At 42.8% G+C, this 23,161-nt stretch overlaps 1 protein-coding gene across 1 annotated transcript in view; it reads right to left on the reverse strand.

The window, feature by feature from the left end:
- LOC122810132 (extracellular calcium-sensing receptor-like) overlaps positions 1-21,110 on the reverse strand; it is a 143,087-nt gene extending 121,977 nt beyond the window's left edge. The window contains exons 1-2 of the mRNA XM_044081606.1: positions 20,856-21,110; positions 7,823-8,665 (exon numbers count right to left, since the gene is read on the reverse strand). Coding sequence (XP_043937541.1) covers positions 7,823-8,665; positions 20,856-21,110 — 1,098 coding nt within the window. The remainder of the gene's footprint in view (positions 1-7,822; positions 8,666-20,855) is intronic.
- Between the last annotated feature and the right edge of the window lie 2,051 nt (positions 21,111-23,161).

Genomic DNA, 23,161 nt, shown 5'->3' on the forward strand with positions numbered 1-23,161 from the left:
CTGAGATTTTTGGAACCACATCTTTCCGCTCTTCTGAGCCTTGGGATAAGGTCGGGAAGGAGTGGAAAAATGGACTCCCATGGCAGAGAGAGTCTTGCCTTCCTGCTCACACCTGGTCAACGTGTCTTTCACCTGAGGCCCAAAGAGAAAAGAGCCATCAAAGGGAGTACTGGTGAAGGACACTCAAAAGGGTTTCAAAAACTGACACAGCCGCATCCAAGCATGTCTCCTGAGAGCCACACCTGTCCCTGCAGCTCTGCTCGCTCCATCGGCTGCATAGGAAATCAGCTTCATGGAAGAGTTGACTATAGAATTAAGAGTCACAAGCTGAGAAGCTACTTTGGCTGGTGCTCCTTCAGCTGTAGGATCTTGAAGGGTATATCCAAGCTCTTTCAGGTGATCCCTTTGAAGATGTGTAAAATGGCATAGATAATTCAGGGACCTCATTGAAAAGGTCGCTGAAGCAAACATTCACTTTCCATATCTGTCCATCGTCCGAGACTCTTTGTTCGGAGGATGAACAGATGAAGAGGTTTCTGCTAACTCTTTCTTGGTGGCTGCTGCTACCACCATGGCATCAATGGGCACACCTTTGGAGAGGAATTGCTTGTCCTGGGGGGCTGTAATAAATTTGTTCGGTCTCCTTGGAGTAGGTTCCACAGAATCTGGAGCTGACCAAGCCTTTTGAGCCACTACAGACATGAGTGGATTGAAAGGAGGAGATACCCAGGAGGTGGAAGATCGGGAACCGAATGCATCCAGGTATACAGACTCGTCCTCAGTAGGGGCTAGGGAAGTCCAGTCCCTCCTCTGTCTAAGCATTTCAAGGATGTCCGAAAAGGAAACATCTTCATAGGAAGACCTTGGGGACCCTTCCGATTAATCCATGTCTGTATCTGAAGTGACAGGCTCAGGGGAGTGTATGTGCTTCCTCTTGCACTTCTTCTTCCAGGGAGGCTCCTCCGAGTGATCAGGGGAGGCTTCGCAAGAAGAGGGATCACCCAATGGGGTGTCCTGGGGCATAGATTCCCTACGCTTGGGGTCTGGAGGAGGAGTAGAGTTTGGAACAGACACCACAGGGGGAGGAGCTGATGGAGCTGGAAGCAGAGCTGTTTCGGGGGACAGCACACTCCGCATGACCTCAAAGACATCCCGACCTCTAGGCAGAGAAAGCTCTGGCTCCAAAGAAACAGGAGTCTTAATCCACATCGAGGGTGATGGCTCTGACGCCGATGTTGGAGCTGAGCTCACCTGCGCTGAAGATCCAAGGGGGAGAACAGGGCTGGACAAGGGTCCGATGCCACTCCCCCCCTCGGAGCTGACGAGAGAGCCTCGGCACCCAGATCCCTCGATAGGAGGTACAATCGAGGTAATTGGAGCCAACTTCAGAACCGAAGGAGAGATGATGATCGGCACTGATGGTTCTACTACCTCCAAATCCATGTTCTCCGGCTCTGAGCTAAATGTAGTCGGAGGAGGAACAGAAACCATGGCCGTTGGAGCCGATACTTGTTGAGGTGGGCTGGACAGAATTTTTGCCAGTGCCTGTGACTTAAGCAACCTACTTACTACTCTCTCCACATCATGATCTGATAATCTAGAGGATCGAGAGGAGTGGGAAGAATGATGGCTACGTTCACTCTGTAACAAAGGTGACTGAGGTGCTGAGTGGATGGACTCCAAGGACGGAGACCTCAATCTTTTATGGCTCCGAGACGGCTCCAAAATAGCAGATGGAGCCAAAAGAGGAGTTGTCTTGTCGGTGCCAGCTGGCACCGACATACTTGGCTGGTCAAGTAAAGGAGTCGGCTCCAAAGGTAGAGCCAATGGCTTGACAGACTTAGGGTATTTCGCTGGCTGAGTATAGCTTCAATAATCCCCGAAGGATTAATTTGTTTTTGCATTCCTGCAGAATCCTTGGACTAAAAGTGTGACATATAGAACAGGAGTCCTGCAGGTGAACAGCGCCCAAACAATATACACAACTAGTATGCCCATCTGTCAGAGACATTTTCTGACAGCATGAGTCACACCTTTTGAAGCCAGATACCTTGGTATCTTTAGATATTATAGTAACAACAACCACAACAACAATAATAAAAAGCTATACTACAAAAAACAAGAAACAAATAGACTTTTTTTTTTTTTTATAGTTAAGGAACAGAAGGAAAGCCTCTAATTTAAACAGCTAACCTGGGGGGTGGGGGAGAACTCTCTAATTTAAATGAGTTCAAGGGAACAGAAGGCCTGCGAGTTATGGAGCGATGGCCAACAAAGCAAAAATACACAAGAATGCAATAAGGGATAAAGGAATATTATCTAGACAAAAAATAGAAAAATACTTGACAAACTTTCAAGAATAAACAACAATATATTAATAGAAAAAAACTATACTAAGCCTGAGCCAGTAATGAAGCAACCTCGCAGCTGAAGTGGCAAACAAGATCTGGGTAGCTGATGCTGGGCATGCTGGGCTAAGGGTAGCCTTGAGCCAGTAAACAGCTCTCGAGCTATAGAAGATGGCCGAGTCGGAGCTGAGGATCGGCTCCGAACCCAAACAGCAGGAAAGAAGGTTAGATGAACAATTTAACATTACAGGTTACAGAGGATGCTACTTGGCTTAGTTTCTGGTGTTACTCCAGGGGACCAATATCTTTCAGCACAGAAGGACATGATTAACAGACCATATTGCTTTGCCAAGAACTGTTCCCCCTGGGCTTTCAAATATTAGCTAAAACTTCATCCATTCCCTTAGAGCCTTTTTTTAGGCAATGTCAAAATGACAATACTACCAACATAGAAAGAAAAAAACAAAACTGAAAGAAACCTTAAGGTGTGACTGCTCAATGCTATGAGCCTGAACAAGAAACTCTGTACCCTGCAAGCTCTCTTTATTTTAGAGACTGTAGACATCTGTGCTGTTACTGACACTTGGTTTAAAGCCACAGAAAGTACTCCAGCAGTGCAAGGCTACAGTGTCTTCCATACATTTGGGCCAATAGCGGCACAGGCAGGGGATAAGGTGAAGGTGTCTCAATCTACGTTAGCAATAAATACAACTCCAGCTTGGTTAATGGCTAAGGATGATGGCCTTGAGTTTATCTACATCCATACTGAACTTTCCACAAAGTCACTTACCATGTCTTGGCCAGATACAGGTCACACTTTATGACCCACAAAACACACAACTCTTACTTAGATCTAGTAGAGGCACTCACCATCCAAGCAAATAATAATTTATATTATTTATAATAGGGATTAATGGGAGACTTACCTCCCCCTCTATAGACTAGGAAATATATAATGCCTCTAACTCATTAGGCACAATGTTTCCTGGACTTTATCAAAATGAACACCCCAGACCAGATAGCGCTCACTTCAACCAGAAGATCAAACATACTGGACTTAGTACTCACCAACATGGGAGAGCATTGCATCCTCCACTTTGTTATGTCTTTATTGGTAATGTCAGACCACTAAGCTGTTTCCTTTGAAATAAAAATCAACCTGGAAAACCCAACTAAACCTACAATAGATAGGAACTATTTTAAAGAAAACTACCTCCTATTAAGTGATAGTTTGTCAAACTTTAGCTCCCCCAAACCCTGAGAACACAGCTACTTATGCAGAATAATTCACAAAAGCCCTGTACAAACATCTAAGTGGCTGTACTGAGGCTGCCATACCATGCAGAAGTAAGCTCAGATCTAACACACACACACACACACACACACACACACACACACACACACACACACACACACACACACACACACACACACACACACACACACACACACACACACAAAAAACACTGATAGCATCCTTACCTTAGCAGGGTATATAACAAAAGAAAAAAGGTCATTGCCAGAATCAGAAAGATTAACTCTCACAGAGACAAGAGCTCTTTGATTCAACTAAACAAGAAACTAAGAGGTCTTAGAGGTGATCTCTGCTTAACCTACAAAGCAATGTCTGACCCAGAACTGCTAGACATGTTACATTTAAAAAAACCCCAATCCTGCTATGCCACATGCTCCAGGAACCTCAGTCTTGTTATCACATTAAATAGAACATGCTGGAGGGATAGGTTCCTTACCCAGAGACTGCCCATGCTCTGGAATAGACTCCCCATCCACCTCAAGCAGAGCTTCTCTATGGCCCTTTTCAAAAGAAATCTTGCTGAGTGGATGGGAAATAGAAATTCACCCTGGGGATCACCTTAGCTGCCCTGCTGGATACAGGCAATGGGAACAAACGTCTGTTGACATGATACTAGGGATTCTTATTGGCTAGGTTTACATAGGCCCCAGGGCCATTAGCCTAGTACACACCTATGAACCTACAATAAAGTCCAACAAGGCCAACTACAGAGTCTGGATAGCCTCTCAAGCTAAGAACAATCATAAGGCCTTCTTCGGCTATGTCAGGAACCTTATAGGTAATACTCAGCAGTGTGCAGAACTAGTCATAAATGATACATCCTCCACTGACCAGGGTAACAGAGAGAATATACTGGCTAATAAATTTAGCCCTAACTTCCTCCCCCACTTCCCCTTGTGAAATCCCTTCTAGCATATTCTTCATCAACTATCCAACAGGAAGCAGGTCCTAGTTGCTCTTACTAAGGCCAGAAATACTGCTTTAATGGGCCCTAATGATATCCCTAAATATGCTCCTAAATAGCCTAAAACATGACCTAGCAGGACCACTTGAGGTACTCTTGAACTACAGCCTCAATAAAGGTTACAAGCCAGGTGAATGGGGAGCCCACAGTGGGCATCCCTTTTCATAAGTCAACTGACTCTGGGAAATGCAGACCCATCAGTCTGACAAGTCTAATATGCAAAGCCATGGAATGAATTATCATGGAAATGATCAACAAGGCCATTAGCAACCTACAGACATTGGATCCATCCAAGTTTAGCTTTGTTAAAAGAAGGTCTTGCCTACTCAACCTGGTAGACTTCTCGGAGAGGGTAAACAAGGCTATGGATGAAGGGAAAATAGTGTAAACTGCCTACCTTGACCTGGCCAAGGCATTCAATACAATACCCCACTTGGGTATTATTGACAAACTCTCAGAACAAGGCATAAGTCCCTGTATAACTCCCTGGATTGCTGGCTGGCTCACAGCTAGGACACAAGAAGTCAGGATTGATAAGACCACCTCCACCAGGAGACTAGTCACCACAGTGCCCAAGGGCTTTTTGTAGAGCCCTCTTCCGTTTGCCATGTATTTCTCAGAAACCAAAGCCAATGTCAAAGGCCTCTGGCTCACCAAATTTGCAGATGAGTGTAAATTGAGAGTTATCATAGATTCCCCAATGATACTGGCATGCCACAATATAGTCTAACACAAATAAATAGATTCATAGGTTGATAGGTTGTTAATAGGCTAACAACCACTAGGGCCCTTAAAAGCCAAGCTGCGCACTGCAAATGTGCCTCCTATACATCCTGCCAATTATATATACTAACTCTGAAATCACACAATCCCCAGGAAAGGGAATAGTCCTTACCTGTGGATTGCCTATTTCACACACCTGTTGATTATCAGTATAGTCAGCCAAATGCGGTCATTTAAACAGATGTCAACCAAATTCCCTGTCTGCCAAATGATCAGAACCTACTCTGACATACTAAGATGTCTGCAACATGTAAATGTGATTTTAAATGTAGAATATTATCAGATCTGACAACAATACACCCCAGCAATAGTTTTCACAACTTTAATGGGACATGCTCTGTACTGCTATTGTTCTCCATGACTACAGAAATTCAGTATCTTCTTCTCTTTTTCCACTTCCCGGTCATAGTTTTTCTTATATTGTTTCATTCAAGCGATCCCTCCAAAACTGAATGTATTAGTTACTACATTCTGGAGAGACCTCCTTATTCCCACATCTTTTTGTTTTGTTCAACAGGAATCTTCTTTTCATAGTCAGGTATCTTACTGACCCATATATTGCTTTTCACTTCTTTTACTGTGGTTGGTTCTACTGCCAGCAATCATGTTTCCCCTCTGATTTCAGGAAGAAAATAGACTTAGCTTGTGTTGACTGAACAGTTTTGTTTCCACTGACAATGCTTTCAAAGTACTATTATCCTTTCTCTAACAACGCAGTATGTTTATTAACATCAGAATGTTTTTCTTGGATTTCGAGAGTTTTTGCATGTACTTGCATTGTACTTTAGCACAAACTCCTTCTTCCTTTTCCACCTTTCATTTAGATCCAGAGAAGAACAGACTATACTGATAAAAGTCCTCCATCTTCTTTGTTATCACATTAGGATGCAACTGTCCACGGTCCATTTGACTGGATCATTTACAGACTTTCCAAATAATTAAAGAAATAAGTCATATGTGCTTCCTAGAGAAGTTTGCACTATCCTTGCAGAACCGGCATGGTCAATAACAACTTCTAAGGGAATACATTTGGAAAAGTAACTTTTGATTGGCAAATAGCTGACAGCTCTGTAAACATCAGCAGTTCTACAATACGTACAACATTTTATATTTCTTGAAGCACAAAGAAACAACAAAGAGTAGGCAAGTACCCCAATATACCCAACTCCATAAAAAAAAAAAAAAAAAGGATGTGGCCCATATGTGCACAAGCTAACTATATTGACCCTGAGGTTACTAGACCTCAGGTTAAGTTATATTTAATTTGAGAAGATAGTTCTTTTTTTTTTCTGTGAAAACCCACTGTTTTTTTTTTTTATTTCAAGTTTCATGTTAACCTTATTAGCAGATCTTCTTTTCAGGATTCCTTACTCAGTATCTTATTGTAAACTCAGTAGTTGCACTTGAGAAAAAACACGTCTTGAGACAGTACACACTGTTTTCAGTGCACTTTCTAACTTTAACACACTGCCCATTGCTACTACCAATTGGATGGTTTAGTGAGGTCCTCGGATCAGCCCTGCTGGAGTCAGTCACGGCCCCGGCGGTGTGCCGAGAAGATGATCAAACTTAATTATCTAGAGAAAGTAAAAGTCATAACAAGGTTTCTGTAGGTAAACCTGCAGAAGGATCATTAACATAAACGGCCCCGGGATGGCGCCATCCCCGAGGACTGCCTCTCCTCACTCTTCCATCCCAACCCTCTCTGCCTCCCTCTTACTCTCCGCCCTCCCTGGAGGAGGCTGGTGTGACCCAGCCAGTGACTCCCGGGGGGGAGAGGGGGAGTGAGAGGTGGAATGGCATCCATCCCCATTGCTTCCCGGCGGTGGGGGGGGGGTCCAGTTTGCACGGCAGGATGTGCGGGTGCTCCTCTGCTGCCCCAAGGGGACAGCCATGAAGGTGGTGCTCGGACAGTGATGTGGTCTGCAGCGCACCTCAGAGGTGACAGACTCCCCACACAGGAGAGGGACAGGGTGCAGTAGGACTCTACGCCCTCTCCCCTGGTCACATAGCACCACCCCTGGGTGTGTACACTGCTGTCCTCTCTCCTCGATGGAGGTCACGGGTACTTGAGAAGGACACTCCATTCCCGCAGTACATCCATTGAAGTATTCCAAATAAAACCTATTCAATTGAAGGTTGCTGTTTTTTTTGGCTGTTTTGGTCATGTTTGCAATCATAATGATGACAGTTTGAAAGTTTCTTTTATCAGCTGTATGAGGGGGAACAGACTGAGCTATGAATCACCTATGTACCCATTTGCTTACTACTTCTCTCTAATGAGGTATGCACCATCAATGTTTAAAATATTATACATCTTAAATTGTTAAATTATTAAGGACAAATATTGTATTAGAGATGCAAAAGAATTCTGAGTATCGACAAATGTGATGTCTAATAAACTGTACGTACCTGCCATGGCTGGATATTATCAGAATAATTTGCACATGATCTGTTGTAAAATGGTCCAGACCCAGGCTTACAAGTGAACATATCATGCAGTGCTTGAGCTGTGGCATACACTGACTTGTAAGTACTTAATGTAAATCTGAAATTGTATACATCATATATAGAGACAGCCAGGTCTTCTAATTTTTCTTCCCCTGTACAGTGTATTCCCTTCTTTTCTTCACTCAGTTTTGAAGTTTGACTTGTTTCATTATCTTGCCATTTGCAACCAAAAGCTTGCTCCCAGAACGTTTTAATGAAAATGTCATCAGGTGATAATGAAGGGTGGATGCTATAAAGGAACTGTTTAAATCCAGGAATTTCACCGCTGTGGAGAGCAAACCCAATGCTACCTTCAAATAACTGTAGAAATTCCTTCTTGGAAATGTCTGATGAAACAGACCAGGAGGTGATACTTATCCAGACCTTCCCACTGATATTATGTACAAAGACCTCTTCCATTAACGGCATCAAGTTTTCAATAGTAGTATATAAAATAATAGCATTTGCTGTTGATTTCTTGAGCATTGCAGCTATTTTTAATATACTGGGTCTGGAGTTCTGAGTTGGAATTACTTCAAGGAATTCGATACAGCTCTCTGTTTGAGTTATCTCTCTTTTTAGGTTCTGACTACCCAGCTGACCAAAGTCATTGTCTGAAGCTACAATTCCTACCCAGGTCCAGCCAAAATGTATCAGTAATTGGGCTAAAGCAGTAGATTGGAAGTTGTCATTAGGAACATTCCTTAGAAATGATGGAAACATGAGCTTATTGCTGAACAATGAAATTGATGAAGCATGACTGATCTGAAAAAATGGTAAAGACTGCAGTAATCAGAACAGACTGCACATATGTGTCATTACATTTTCATTACTGGTTCCATTTAATAAAAAATACATATTTTGCTAGCATTAATAACTCTGAAGTTGCTAGACTGCAAACATTAACAGATGACAAATCAAATACTTTGAAAAAAGAACAGTAAAGAGTTTATATATAAATCACAGAGTTAGCCATATAAAGCTGATCAAAGGTACATGCTTTTTCTTTTTTTAACATCTTTATAAACATGGCATTTTTTTAAAAATGTAACATAGGCACATACACAGTAAAAGAAAAGAAAAATAAACATAATAACATTTCCTTTATTTTTATGCAGCTTATGTATATATTTTCTTTTTAACAATTTTAATTCACTCCATTACATTAACTGCTTTATTCTTGCCTTCCCTACACTCCTTCTCCTGAATATTATTCTCCATATACTGTTCCATTTATTTCTATGTAAGCTTTTTGCACATTTTTAAATAATGTTGAGCTGTTTTACTTTGGGTAATTATTCAAGCAAGTAGGGTATATGTGCATTATTACATGCTTACAACTTTTCTCAGTGTGCTTAAATGTGTTTTTATATATCTTTTTTGTCTCCATGCCTGCCAACCATCAGGCCACTCCCTGTCAGCTCTGGGACCATTCATTCCCTTTTCTTTGCAGAATCTTTAATACGAGGAAGAGAGATGACCACAGGGTACATCATCGAGGACTTGAACTCAACAGCAGGTGTTACTGTGCATCAGTGTCCTGGAAATGAGAGTGGTTCTATTTGTGTTGGTTGTCTTTCAGGATCATATCCCCAGAATGTGACTGCAATATGCTCCTACAATGTATTACTAGTAGGGTACATCAACAAACAAGAGAAAACATGGTCTTATTCCACAGATTGGGAGGTCATGAGGCTTTGTGAATGGATGATCAACTCACACTGCTTTCTTATAGCGAAGCACATTCCCATTTGAGCCAACTTGCTAGAATACAGGCTCCCTGGGACACTCTAGTTTATGTGTGACCACCAGGACTACTGTATGCCTTTCACCCTTTCCCAAATTATGAGATGTCTAAAGGAAGCCAAATCATGCTAGGCCAAAGCCACTCTCTTAGTCCCATTTTGATGCTAACTTGTGTGGTTGCCCATTGTATGGCCTCATCTAACCTGAAAACCCTTGCTTCTGGAGCCTTATCTAGGCCTTCTCTCCTATCCATCCAATAACCCTCACCTGATCATGCAGTTTCTCAAATTAACTGAATGGTTATTGTAGTTACACTAATGGCCAGGAAACCTAGTTATCCACATAGCGTAGTACAAATGCTAACACTAGTCCAAATACCCCTACAAGAAAAATATGGAAAGGAAAGTGGATTAAATTCTCTTTGTGGGCTACTCAGCAGGGAAAATATCATTTTACAGCTTCCATTCTTTCTATGGCATAGTTCCTAGCAGTCATTTTTGACAAAGGCTATAGTTTTTGCACCTTGAGAGTACACTTAGAAGCTACTTCCTTATCAAGGTTTGAACTCTTACTGTTTGATAGCCCAGAGAGTTTGAAAAGCCTTTCTTAGAGGTACCTTCCTGCTGTCACTCATTCTTAAAGACCCTGTTTCTCTGTGTGTTCTCAACTCTGTCCTAGAAATGTTGATACATTCTCCTTCTGAACCTGCTGCCATGGCAGAAAGCAAATGTCTCTCTTCGAAAACATTGTTTTTGAGAGCAATCATTTTAGCTGTGAGGGTCTTGAAATAGCAAAGTTTTGTACGGATAATTTCTTTAGCCTTTATGCCTAAAGTAGCCTCAGAATTGAAGTTTAATCAGTCAATTAATCTATCAGTTTTCTTTTCTGAATATTCTAACAAAGGAAAATAAAAGTTGCACTGTGTAGATATTCTCAGGCAGTTAACGTTATTTGCATAAAACCAACAATTACAGTAAAGTTAATCACCTTTTCATTTCCTTTGCTTTTAACCAGTGTCATAAAATCTCTAAAATTACCTTGTCCATTTGGCTATGTGACTCTTTTTGTACTGTTACATTTCTAGTAGTAAGGGAATTCAAGGTGAAACCAGAGTATTTTCAACTAGGTCTATGGCTACATCTTTAGCATGCTTCTGGAACATATCAGTAGATGGCATTTGTGCTGTCTTGATGTAGGCGTCACTGCACAGCTTTGCAAGATACTATGAGCTGATGTGATCTTGGTGTCTAGGTCTTCCTTTTGAGTCACCATCCTCTGAAGTAGTTTGCCATGGTTTCACCCTAGATGGGCTGGATCATGTGAGACACAAAAGTTTTACCCTTACAACAGTAAATCTTTGCAATGCCTTCCTGTTCACTTCAGCATACCCCCCCCCCCACCACATCATATCCATCATCTCTATAATGGCCTAGTCGATATTGCTTGAGGCTTTTTCAAAAAGTAGTCCATATAGCTCCTTAGCTACAGATATGTATTCTGGGTCCTTAGGTCATTTATTTCAACATTACTGCTAATAAGTGAGCAAACTACAGCTGAAAAAAGTGGGATGAGGAGCATTTTTTGGAGTTATAGGAGGAGCATTAGCTTTAGGAAATCCTAAAAGACTAAATCTGTATTATCTGGAGTAACTAGTACTACCTTTCTGAAATGGATAGACATGGATTTTGAAGATATATCATTATGGTAAGTGCATAACTTTGATGTTCATCATTAAATCACCCTTGTAGTAGCAAAAGATAGAATGTGCTGATATGAGTACGACATATGGGCACCAAAATTAAGAACATTCTTGCGTTTGAAGTATTTAGTCAGTTGTCTCATCTTCTCAGCATCATCAATGTAGGTAGTCAGTAACTTACAGTGACCTTCCTTCCTTCCTTTTTTCACTGAATTGTTTATTGCAGTTATGTTTTATGTCTGCTAAAAAGGAGCAATGCATGTGTGGCAGGCAGATACCATACAAGGACTTCCACACCACCTGCATTTTCTGTCTTGGTGAAAGTTACAACATGCAGTCTTGTGACATTTGTTTGTCATTTACCCTGAAAATAATTCACAGTAGGCTTAGTAGTCCTAGACTTGTTTTAGAGAACCAACATTTGAAAAAAAGAAGTTATGTACCTACCATAACTTTCCATGTTAGTTGTGTTCATCTAGCCTTCTTTCTTGTTGGTTGAGATCGGAGCTGATCCTCGGCTCTGACTCAGCCATCTTCAATAGCTCGTGAGCTGTTTACTAGCTCGAGGCTATGCCTTATCCCATGATGCCTAGCGATAGCTACCCAGATCTTGTTTGAAATAGTTAACTCCAGACATAGCAAGAGAAAAACCAGTCCAAAACAAATAGGTTGACCATACCTGCCATATTCTCTAAGTCAGTAGAGGAAACAAACCAGAGAACACCCAGCCAGTGAAATGAGAACTCCTCTCGGTCCAATAGGACAGGGGGATGGAGGGTGGGACGCAAGAAAGAAGGCGGGATGAAGACAACTAACATGGAACGTTATGGTAGGTACATAACTTCTTTATGTTAAGTTGTCTATCTCACCTTCATTCTTGCTGGTTGGGACAGCGTCCCTAGCACCTAATATCCTAGGTGGCTCATTGTACAGACTCTTCAGAACAGTGGAACCAAAGTCAGCTCTGCTCCTGGAGACCATATCCAGCTTGTAATGAGAAATAAAGGTATGAGGATTTACCCACGTAGCAGCTGCCCAGATAGAATCCATGGGCAACCTAGACTGGATGGCTACAGAGGTGGCCAAGGCCCTAGTAGAATGACCTTTTGGTTTGATAGGTAACTATTTGTTCCTTAACTGATAAATGAAAGTAATAGTGTGAGACAACCATCTGGATAAGGTCACCTTGGAAACTGGGAGACCTTGTTTGCCTAAAGCATAGGAAAGGAATAGTTGGTCCAACTTCCTTATTTCCTTAGTTCTGTGCAGGTAAAAATGCAATTGTCTATGAACGTCCAATTGGTGTAATTTGTACTCTGCCTTGTTGGTGTGATTAGGGAAAAACACAGGAAGGTCTATAGAATGGTTTAAATTATTTTCTGAGCAGACTTTAGGAAGAAATGAAGGATTAGTCCTCAGAGCAACCCTGTCCTTATGAAAAACCAAATATGGAGGACGAACACATAGCGCCTGAAGTTTGGAGACATGTCTGGCTGAAGAAATAGCTACCATAAAGAGTGTCTTCCAAGATAAAAACTTAATGGAGCAGGACACTGCTGGTTCAAAAGGGGGCAGAATTAAGGAAGCTAGGACCAAATTAAGGTCCCAAGGAGGAGGGGGGTCTCTCACTGGAGGCCTAAGGAGAGTCGTCCCTCTCAAAAAAGCTTTACAGAGCTTATGAGACATAATGTTAGAATTTGACAACCCAACATGAAAGTTAGAAATGGCCACTAATTGAACCCTGATCATAGCAGAAGCAGACCCGGAATGAAAAAGTTGTGCTAGGAATTCCAGAATTTCGTGGACTGGGGCTGAAAAGGGATCTACGTTCCTAGCCTCTGCCCAACAAGAAAAACGTTTCCATTTACTAGCATAAGTTTTCCTGGTTGTGGACTTGTGAGAGGAGACAATAATCTCATGTAGAGCCGGGGAAATGCTGGGAAGCCTGGCTAAGGTTGGAAGTGGAGCAACCAAGCTGTGAGCTGAAGAGTTTGGAGGGATTGATGCAACCCGTCTGATTGATGAATCAGTAGATCTGGAATCGGGTCCAGAGTCCAGGGCTGATCGAGAAGGTAATGGTGCAGGAACGGGAACCATATCTGTCAAAGCCAGTAGGGGGCAATGAGGATCATTTTGCAACCCAACGATATTGCTTTCTGTATGAGTTTCAGTATCAGGGGAAACAGATTAAAGGCATAAAGAAGTCCCTGAGTCCAATCGTGGACTAGAGCATCTCTGAGTGTGTGACCCAGAAGCGGGAGAAGGGAGAAGTAGTTGCTGCATTTGCTGTTGAAGGGGCTGGCAAAAAGATCGCAGTAAGGCTGTCCCCATTTGCAGAAGATAAGATCCGTAACTTCTTGATTCAGAGACCACTCGTGAGGCATGAGGATAGCTCTGCTGAGCCTGTCCGCTATGAAGTTGGACCTCCCAGGGATGTGCGTCGCAATCAGAAAATGTTGGGAGGAAATCGCCCACTGCCACAGTCTGAGTGCTACTTTACACAGGGGGTAGGGTCTGGTTCCACTCTGCTTATTGATGTACCACACCACTGACATATTGTCTGTTTGAATTGCAATGGTCCCGGAAGGAAGAGAGTCCTGAAGGACTTGCAACGCTAGGAGCACGGCTCTCATTTCTAGGACGTTTATGTGCAGATGGTACTTGTGAGGTTGCCAAGTGCCTTGGACTGTCCTGCCCAGATAATGCCCCCCCCCACCCTATCAGGGAGGCATCTGTGATTACTGTGGCTACCAGAAGGGGCTGAGTGAAGGGTCTGCCCTGAGTCACTAGTGGGGAGACCATCCACCATGAAAGGTGCTTTTAGCATGCTTCTGTAATCAGGATTATGTGAGACATGGGCAGCTCTTGGAATGACCACTGTGTGAACAGAAGCCACTGAAGGATCCTCATATGAAAGCGGGCCAGTGGGATTAGAAGAATGGCTGCTGCCATGGAACCCAGTGTTTGAAGGACAAACCTGACTTGGATCCTTTTGCTCTGCATTAGAATCTGTACTTGCTGATGAATTGTAGATACCCTTTCTAGCGGTAGCCTTGCAAACATGTTCCTTGTGTCTATGTCTGCTCCTATGTAAGTGATAGATTGACAGGGCAACAAGGCAGATTTTTCATAGTTTATTGTAATGCCTAGCTGGGAGCAGATTGTGATTGTGTAGTCCCTGGCTTGTAAGACTTGATGCCTGGTAGTAGCAGTGAGGAGCCAGTCGTCTAGATATGGAATACACCTGGAATCCTTGATGTCTCAGGTGAGCCATGACCACTGCCATACATTTGGTGAACACCCTGGGGTCTGTGGTGAGACCAAAGGGCAGAGCACTGAACTGATAATGACTGGCTCCCAGCCGGAAGCGAAGAAATTTCCTGGAGCACCTGTCCATCTTGATATGGTAGCACGCGTCCTGAAGATCTATCGAGCACATCCAATTGTCCTGGCCCAGAAAGGGTAGAATGGACTGTAGCGTGACCATCTGAAACTTTGTTCTTTGTACAGACCTGTTTAATTTGCTGAGATCCAGAATCATTCTCCAGTCCCCTGTCTTTTTTTGGTACCAAAAAGAACCTTGAGTAAGTTCCGGATCCATGCTGGTCTGCCGGGACTTCCTGGATGACTCTTTTTTTCTAGCAGCTTTGAAACTTCTATTACTGCTTAGTCCTTTAGATTGGGTGGAACATCTGGAAGGGATTTCTTTGATGGTAAGGGGGGTTGATGGAAGGGAATTTTGTAACCTCCGGATATAATGGACCGTACCCATCTGTCTTGCGTTACATTTTGCCAGGCTTTTGGGTACAGTAAAAGTCTTCCCCCGACTGCCTCCAGAGGTGAGCAGCTGGGCAACCCTTCAGGGATGCGGAAAGGGCTTATCAGAGAAAGATTCTCTGTTGCCCTGGTTCTGCGGACCCCCTCTGCCACGAGGGCGGTGTCTGTTATTATTGTTTCCCCCACTGCCTCTGGAGGAAAAATCGCTACGTGTGTCAGGCAAGGCACTCTTCTGACCTTTGGGGTAAGGTCTAGAGGGAGTGGAAAAATGGACTCCCATGGCAGAGAGAGTCTTGCCTTCTTGCTCATATTTAGTCAAAGTGTCTTTCACCTGTGGTCCAAAAAGAAAGGAACCATCAAAGGGGGTGTTGGTAAAGGACGCTCAAAAGGGTTCTGCAAAGTTACACAGCCGCATCCATGCATGTCTCCTAAGGGCCACACCTGTACCTGTGGCTCTATTCGCACCATCGGCTGCATAAGAAATGAGCCTCATGGAGGAGTTAACTACAGAATTAAGCATCGCCAGCTGAGAAGCTACTTTAGCTTGAACTCTCTCAGCTGATGGATCTTGAAGGGTATCTCCGAACTCTTTAAGGAGATCCCTCTGAAGCCGGGTAAAATGACATAAGTAGTTCAGTGACCTCATAGAGAAGTTTGCTGAAGCAAACATTCACTTCCCATATCTGTCCATCATCCTAGACTCCTTGTTAGGAGGATGGACAGATGAAGAGGTCTCTGCTAACTCTTTTTTGGTGGCTGCTGCTACCACCATGGCATCAACAGGAACACCTTTAGTAAGGAATTGCTTATCCTGGGGTGCTGTGATGAATTTACCAGGTCTTCTTGGATTTGGTTCCACTGTATCTGGAGCTGACCAAGCCTTTCGAGCCACCACTGCCATAAGTGGATCGAAAGGCAGAGAAACCCAGGAGGTGGAAGGTCGGGAACCAAAAGCATCCAGAAATACAGACTCATCCTCGGCAGGGGCTAGGGGATTCCAGCTCCCCCTCTACTTAAGCATTTCTAGGATGTCCAAGAAGGAAACATCTTCAGAGGGGGATCTCGGGGACCCTTCTGAATCATCTAAGTCTGTATCAGAAGTGACAGACTCGGGAGAGTCAATGTGCTTACTCTTGCACTTCTTCTTACGAGGGGGCTCCTCTGAATGATCAGGGAGGCCTCATAAGAAGACGAAACACCCAATGGGGTGTCCTGGAGCATCAGTTCCCTATGCTTGGGGTCTGGAGGAGGAGCAGAGGTTGGCACAGGCACTACAGGGGACAGAGCCAGTGGGGCTGATAGTGGAGCTGACTCAGTGGCCAGCACACTCTTCATGACATCGAAGGCATCACTGCCAAAATGCAGAGAAAGCTCTGGTTCTGAGGAAATAGGAATATTTCTCCGCACTGAGGGAGATGGCTCCGAGGCCAATGTATGAGCCGAGCTCACCTGCGCTGAAGCTCCGAGAGGGAGAATGGGGTTGGACAAGGGTCTGATGCCACTCGCCCCCTCAGAGCCAACAAGGGAGCCCTGGTGCCCAGATCCCTCGATGGACAGCACCACCGAGGGGATCGGAGCCGATGTTGGAACTGAAGGAGATAGAGTTATCGGAGCCGATGGTTCCACTACTCGAACCCCAATGAACTCTGGATCTGAACTCATTAGAGTCGGAGGAGGAACATCAAGAGAAGTGGATGGAGCCGACACCTGTTGAAGAGGGCTGGACAACATTCTGGCAAGTGCCTGCGACTTTAGCAACCTACTGACCACTCTTTCCACATTGTGATCCGACAGCCTAGAGGATCGAGAGGAGTGAGAGGATCGGTGACTACGCTCACTCTGAAGTAAAGGAGACCGAGGAGCCAAATGCACTGATTTTAGTGAAAGGGACCTCAGCCTCTTGTGGCTCCGCAATGGCTCTGAAGTCTCTGATGGAGCCGACGGGGAGATTGTCTTGTCAGTGCCAGCCAGAACCAAAGTGGAAGATAAAATCTGAACTGAAGACGGCTCCAAACTTGGATCTGATGGCTTGGTGGGTTTAGGGGATTTCAAAGGCTGAGAGCTCTTGGCCGGTGAATCCTGGGGTTTTAAAAGACCCCTAAGAATAAGCTTATTCTTATGCTCCTACAGGACTCTTGGACTAAAGGCATGGCAGATAGAACAAGAGTCCTGCAGGTGCACAGCACCTGAACAATAGATGCAAGAAGTGTGCCCATCTGTCAGAGACATTTTATGACAGCATGAGTCACACTTCTTGAACCCAGAAACCTTGGATTCCTTTGACATCCTTAAAGAAGGAAAACAACAATTATAACAACAACTACCAGAAGCAATATACAGTCTACACAAAAACACACTCTACGATAAGACTATAGCTAAAGTTTTTTTTTTTTTTTTTTTTTTTTATGTAAGTAGGAAAGCCTCTAACTTAAATGGCTAGCCTATGAGAGAAAGGTAGAGGGGGAGGGGTGGGGGAGGACTCTCTAAGTTAAACGAGTTCTACAAGAAAAAGAAGGGATACTACAACTAAACACTAACTATCACAAAACAAGACTAACGTTAATAATAAAACACTAAAAGAGTTGAATTCTAGAGTAAGAAAGTTATACAAAAAACTTTATATGAGCCTGAGCCAGAAAAATGACACCTCGCAGCTGAAGCAGCAATTTAGATCTGGGTAGCTATCACTAGGCATCATGGGATAAGGGGTAGCCTCGAGCCAGTAAACAGCTCTCGAGCTATTGAAGATGGCCGAGTTGGAGCCGAGTATCGGCTCCGATCCTAACCAGCAAGAACGAAGGTGAGATAGACAACTTAACATCATTGGTTCAAGCATTCATGGATACAGATTCTTCTACACCAAACATCCCTCTTCAGTTGCAAAGAGTAGAAAAACTACTAAATTGGGTTTGGAGGGGATGCAGTTTTTCTTCCCTTTAACACAGTCTGGGACTGACATACCCACTGTGGTGGTCTCAGATCCCTTGGACATTCAGTCTATTTTTCCCAACCCCTCTAATAATGTTCCACAGGAAGCTGCTAAGGGTCAGGACTGAGTCCAGTCAGAATTGATGCCAGGCATCAACCAATAAGGGACTCAAGGTGTAGCTGGAGTACCTCAGGTTTTGGTAGGAGAAGGGGTAGCAGGCTCACTCACAGAGATTTGGATGTTGGGGTTTTCCAAGACCATCCATCTTGAGACTTCCAAGAAAAATACTCAAAAGACAAAATATCATGCCTTCAACTACATCTAATCTGAAGGGTTCAAAAAAGAAAGGTAAAATCTTTGGCCTAGGCCTCTACTGGTGGCACAGAGGGATAAATCCTTGGCTACAGCTCAGGTGACCTGAGTTCATCTTGAGTCTTGGGTACTTGATGTTGCAGACATGAAAGATGGGCATGCCCATCTGGTTCCCAACCAGCTCACACCACTGCTGTATTGACAGAACCTCAGGTAGAGAGCAGAGGCTCATCATTTGTTGGGGAGCTGGTACACGGAAGATGTAAAAGTGATCACCCAAGTTGGTGATGGCAGTCCTTGTTGACATGAGGAGGAACAAGGAGGAACAAGCACACACACACAGGACAGAGGAGCATAGCTGCATGCTTAGACAATAAATTGAGCCCAAACCACCCTCATGGGTGCTTCGACAGACCTGTTTCTGATTGAGAAAAAGCTTGATGGTTGGTAGACATTAGGGAAAAATCCTCCAAAAAAGAAAAAAAATGTTACCCAAGTTGTTAGTACCATCCTACAAAAAGAGCAGAAAAGGCCTAGCTAGTAAATTAGATATATAAAGAAGAAAAACAATGGGAGAAACTTCAGAAAAGGTCACTCATCTGCATACAAATAGCATCAGAAGGGTCTGTATTAGAACACAGAACTTTCAAAATTTCGAGTGTTCTAATATCGACCTATTTTCAGCGAATGCTGAAAATATCGAAGAAACAGAAAACCGATTTTTTTCTTAGGGAAAGAATTCAGTTGTCCGTTTCTGTTGCTTCAGTATTTTCAGCACTGTGGTGAAAAGTTACGGGTCGGGTTCAGGTAAGTGTGTAATTGTGTGGACGTGAGGGTTAGGGCGAGGTAGGTGAGTTAGGGTTAGGGCACGGGTCAGGTAAGTGTGAGATTGTGTGGACATGAGGGTTAGGGCGGAGTAGGTGAGTTAGGGTTAGGGCGTGGGTGAGGTGACTGTGCGATAGTGACGGACCTTAGGGTTAAGGTTTGGGTTAAGGTAAGTGGATAGTTAGTGGTGTATGTATAGTTTAGTGTAGGGTTAGGTGTAAGAGTTATGCAGAGTGAACTGCTCCCTGCACTCCCTTATTTACTATAATCATCTTTGTGGCCACTGTACTTCAGGAAGAGGGAATTCTTTTAAGTGTATTTTTACATTTCTTAGCTGTTTATTTACATGGCCTCGGCAAATGTTTACTTCCTGTATTTTTCACTCTAACAGTACCCTTCTATGAGATTTACATTGTGCTAGAACACACATACGTATGTAAAATATCCTTAACTCCTGATTAAAGCTTAGGTCTTTCTGACATTGCTACAGGATTTAGATTACTTGTATTGTTACTGTTTTGGGCATTTTTCTTTTTCATTTGTGATCCCCATGCAATCATCAAGCCTCCAGTCTGCTCACCCAGTTCAACTATTTGATCCCTATAAAGTAAAAGCCTGCAACCCATTTGTTCCTCATTAGGGGTGAAAGTTGAGAAAAGTCATCATCCATCTTTGAAGAGATTTTTTTTTTAAATATGGCCCTTTTCATTTTCCTGTACATATCTGCTATGTCCCAAGGGGTAATGTACACTGGATGTAGTCAAGGGGCATGTCACCCAGTTCAGTGAGAAACTTCTGCTTCATGGTCCTTCTCCTTGAAGGCAAAGCAACTATGGCAATCCCTGCTGTGCACCAGGGATCCTCAATCTTCTCTGAACAAAAGCAGGTTTCACCTCATTCTTCCTCCTTCCTGGTCAGACCCTCCAGTTCCTAAACTGCTAAATGAACCAAGGTTGGCCACATCAAAGTCAAGTCTCTCATTCTATGATGTAGAGCTGAGAGCAATGGATGCTAAATTATTACATTTAAGATCGGTGCAGCTATCTTTAACCTAAGACTTCTGGATCTGCAAAATGAACCTTTCTTGCAGGGTTGCTGATATTATTACTGTTACTATTACTTTTACAGGTTGAGAGAAATGCATCGGCTTCTGGCTTCATAGCTGTTTGAATACTCATCCTGGAGTTACAGATCACATTTCTGTGTACCTTGTCAAGTGTCTAAGTTCAAAAACATCACAGCAATAAACATAACAACTGAAAAAATATTATTATAGCTGTAGCTTACTTGTTTGGATTCCAATTATTTAAATTCTGGAGTTGTTATTGTAGAATCACTCAACTGTTGGATGCATCTGTATTGAATACTATTACAAAAATATTTTTGATTATTTTTTGCATTATGTTTCAAAACTGCTTTAGTTGCAGTTTGCTAAAATCAGGTACTTAATAAAAATGTCATATTTCATATATTGTAGCCTGCTCCTAAGTAGGTTATATTGAGGCTGCTGTTGTTATAGCACATTGTTTCTCTTTTGTTTGCTTATTCAATAGTTTATATTTTCAAATTATCTACTGAAAGATGAAACTGTAGTTTGTTCTGTTACAGTTAACATAAAAATCTATCTTACCTGCTTTTAATACTGCCAATAACTGAAAACAAAATACCTGTGGGTGATGGTAAAGCCCAAGAAGTCTAGCCACAGGAAGGGAGGATGTTGAAAGAAATGCACCAATGATTGCGGATAACCTTTCTTGAAATTTACAGTTGTAGTTTGGGACAGACTTCACTTTTCCTAACATCCATATAGTTCCCTGAAGTGCTCGAGAAGCTGAATAGCATGGGTCAAATATTTTAAATCCCAGTGTTATATTTGGAAGAATATTGGAATTTTGGTTAATCTCATCAATGGCAAAAATCATGGCTAGGACTGTGCGATAATATCTGATATGAAATCTGTAAAACAATATAACAAATTCCTTGTGATTGCTTAATGCATGACACAAAGTCTGCAGAGCCTATTTTCATTGGGTACACTATGCTGAATTTCATATAAAAGGAATTCAACAGAAATGTGACATAATTTGCATTGGCTTTGATGTTAAAATGAAGCAAGCATCCCTTGGCTATTTCATGATCAAAACCAAAAGCTGCAGGTGTTTTTTACTGAGTTAATAAAAAATGAAAGGCTCTCAGTAATTCTAATATATAGGTTCATAGGTTCATAGGTTCATACTAGACTATCTGCCCTAGGGCATTTATAAGCCTAGCCAGAGTGTGTTTGGCTTTCACCACCCATTTTAAATTAATTTTGCTATGCCTTTTTTCGAGATTAGTATACTGTGCCTCTGTCTAACGATGACACAGAAGTGATACCCGGGGTAAACCTATGATCTCCCATCCACTCATCAAGATTCCTCTTGAAGAGAGTCAATGAGGGACTCTGCCTAACCTGGACTGGGATTTTATCCCAGAGTGAAGGGAGCCTCTGGGTTATGAATCTGTCCCTCCAGCATGTCCTATTTATTTCAGTGCTGAGGTTCAAGTCTCTCGGCGTAGCTTGATGGGATTTGGATTTTCTGAGGTGCAGCATGTCCATTAATTCCGGGTTGGACATGGCTTTATACATGAGGCACAGATCGCCTCTGAGCAGGCAGTATGCCACTGAGTAGAGCTGAAGTTTCTTTAACCGGGCAGCATATGGCATCTGTTTGAGCCCTTTGATCCTCTTGGTGAGGTACTTTTGGGGTCATTCCAGTTGCTGCAGGTGTCTGGTAAGGTACATCCCAAAAAGGGCATTGTACTCAATTATGGTCCTGATGAGGGATGAGTAAAGAGGCACGATGACCTCCCCTGATCTAGATGTGAATCCCTTCATGATTAGGTGGGCTATATAAAATATTTTTCTAACCACTTTGGCCACGTGGTTGTCAAATGAGAGATTGCTATCAACTTGGGTCCCCAGGTCCCTAATGACTTCTTCTGTACTTAATGGATTACCTCCAATGTGGTAATTTGTGGGCACTTTGTTTTTGCCAAAGGGGATGACTATACACTTTTTGGCGTTTAGCTTGAGGCCATGGCTCTGGCACCAGTTGTCTGTTTCTATGAGGCCCTGGGTAGGGAATGTCTACACATATTTTCCACAATGTGTTAACAAGTTATTTTCTTATTTTACTTGATGAGATACATCAAAACAAAGTACCTATGAACCTATGACCCTATTAGGAGTTTTGTCACTGTGCTGTAACTATGTAATGTGTGAAATGAAGTTTCTGTACTTTCTCAGGTAAACTAATTTATGCAGTGCTCATCTTCAAACCTTCAAGGGCTTGTCATTTCTAGTAACTGGATGTAACATAATGTGTTGCACAGATAATACTGTCTTGCTTAATCTCATAACCAAAGATAATATTAGATGCTTGTGCTTCTGCAATAAAACTGCCCGAGTAACCTACATGCTTAAGAACAGTAGTCAAAGAAACACATTTATCACTCTATGTAAATCATACTTACTTTTTTAATAACACAGAAAACACAATTCATATATTATTTTTTGTTTCACTTGCAATACTGCCAAGTCTAACTTTGAGCAGCGGACACTGTAGATGTGTACCTGTAAATGTTTCTACCTTGTGGACATGTAGCTGCATTCATGAGGTGTTCATAGGTTCATAGGTGTGTACTAGGCTAATGGCCCTGGAGCCTTTACAAGCCTAGCCTATAGAATTACCCTGGAATCGTGCCACCCAACCTTAGTTCCCAGTGCCTCTGTCGAGTAGAGCCACTGGAGTGATCCCTGGGGTGAATTTTCTATTTCCCATCCACTCATTAAGATTTCTCTTGAAGAGGGCCAGTGAGGCACTCCACTTGACATGTTTGGGAAGTCTATTCCTTAGCATGGGCAGTCTCTGGGTTATGAACCTGTCCCTCCAGCTTGTTCTGTTGATTGTGGTAATGAGGTTGAAGTCTC

Source organism: Protopterus annectens, chromosome 8.part1 (assembly GCF_019279795.1).
Source record: "Protopterus annectens isolate FY-2018-M chromosome 8.part1, PAN1.0, whole genome shotgun sequence".
NCBI classification, from domain to species: Eukaryota; Metazoa; Chordata; order Ceratodontiformes; family Protopteridae; genus Protopterus; species Protopterus annectens.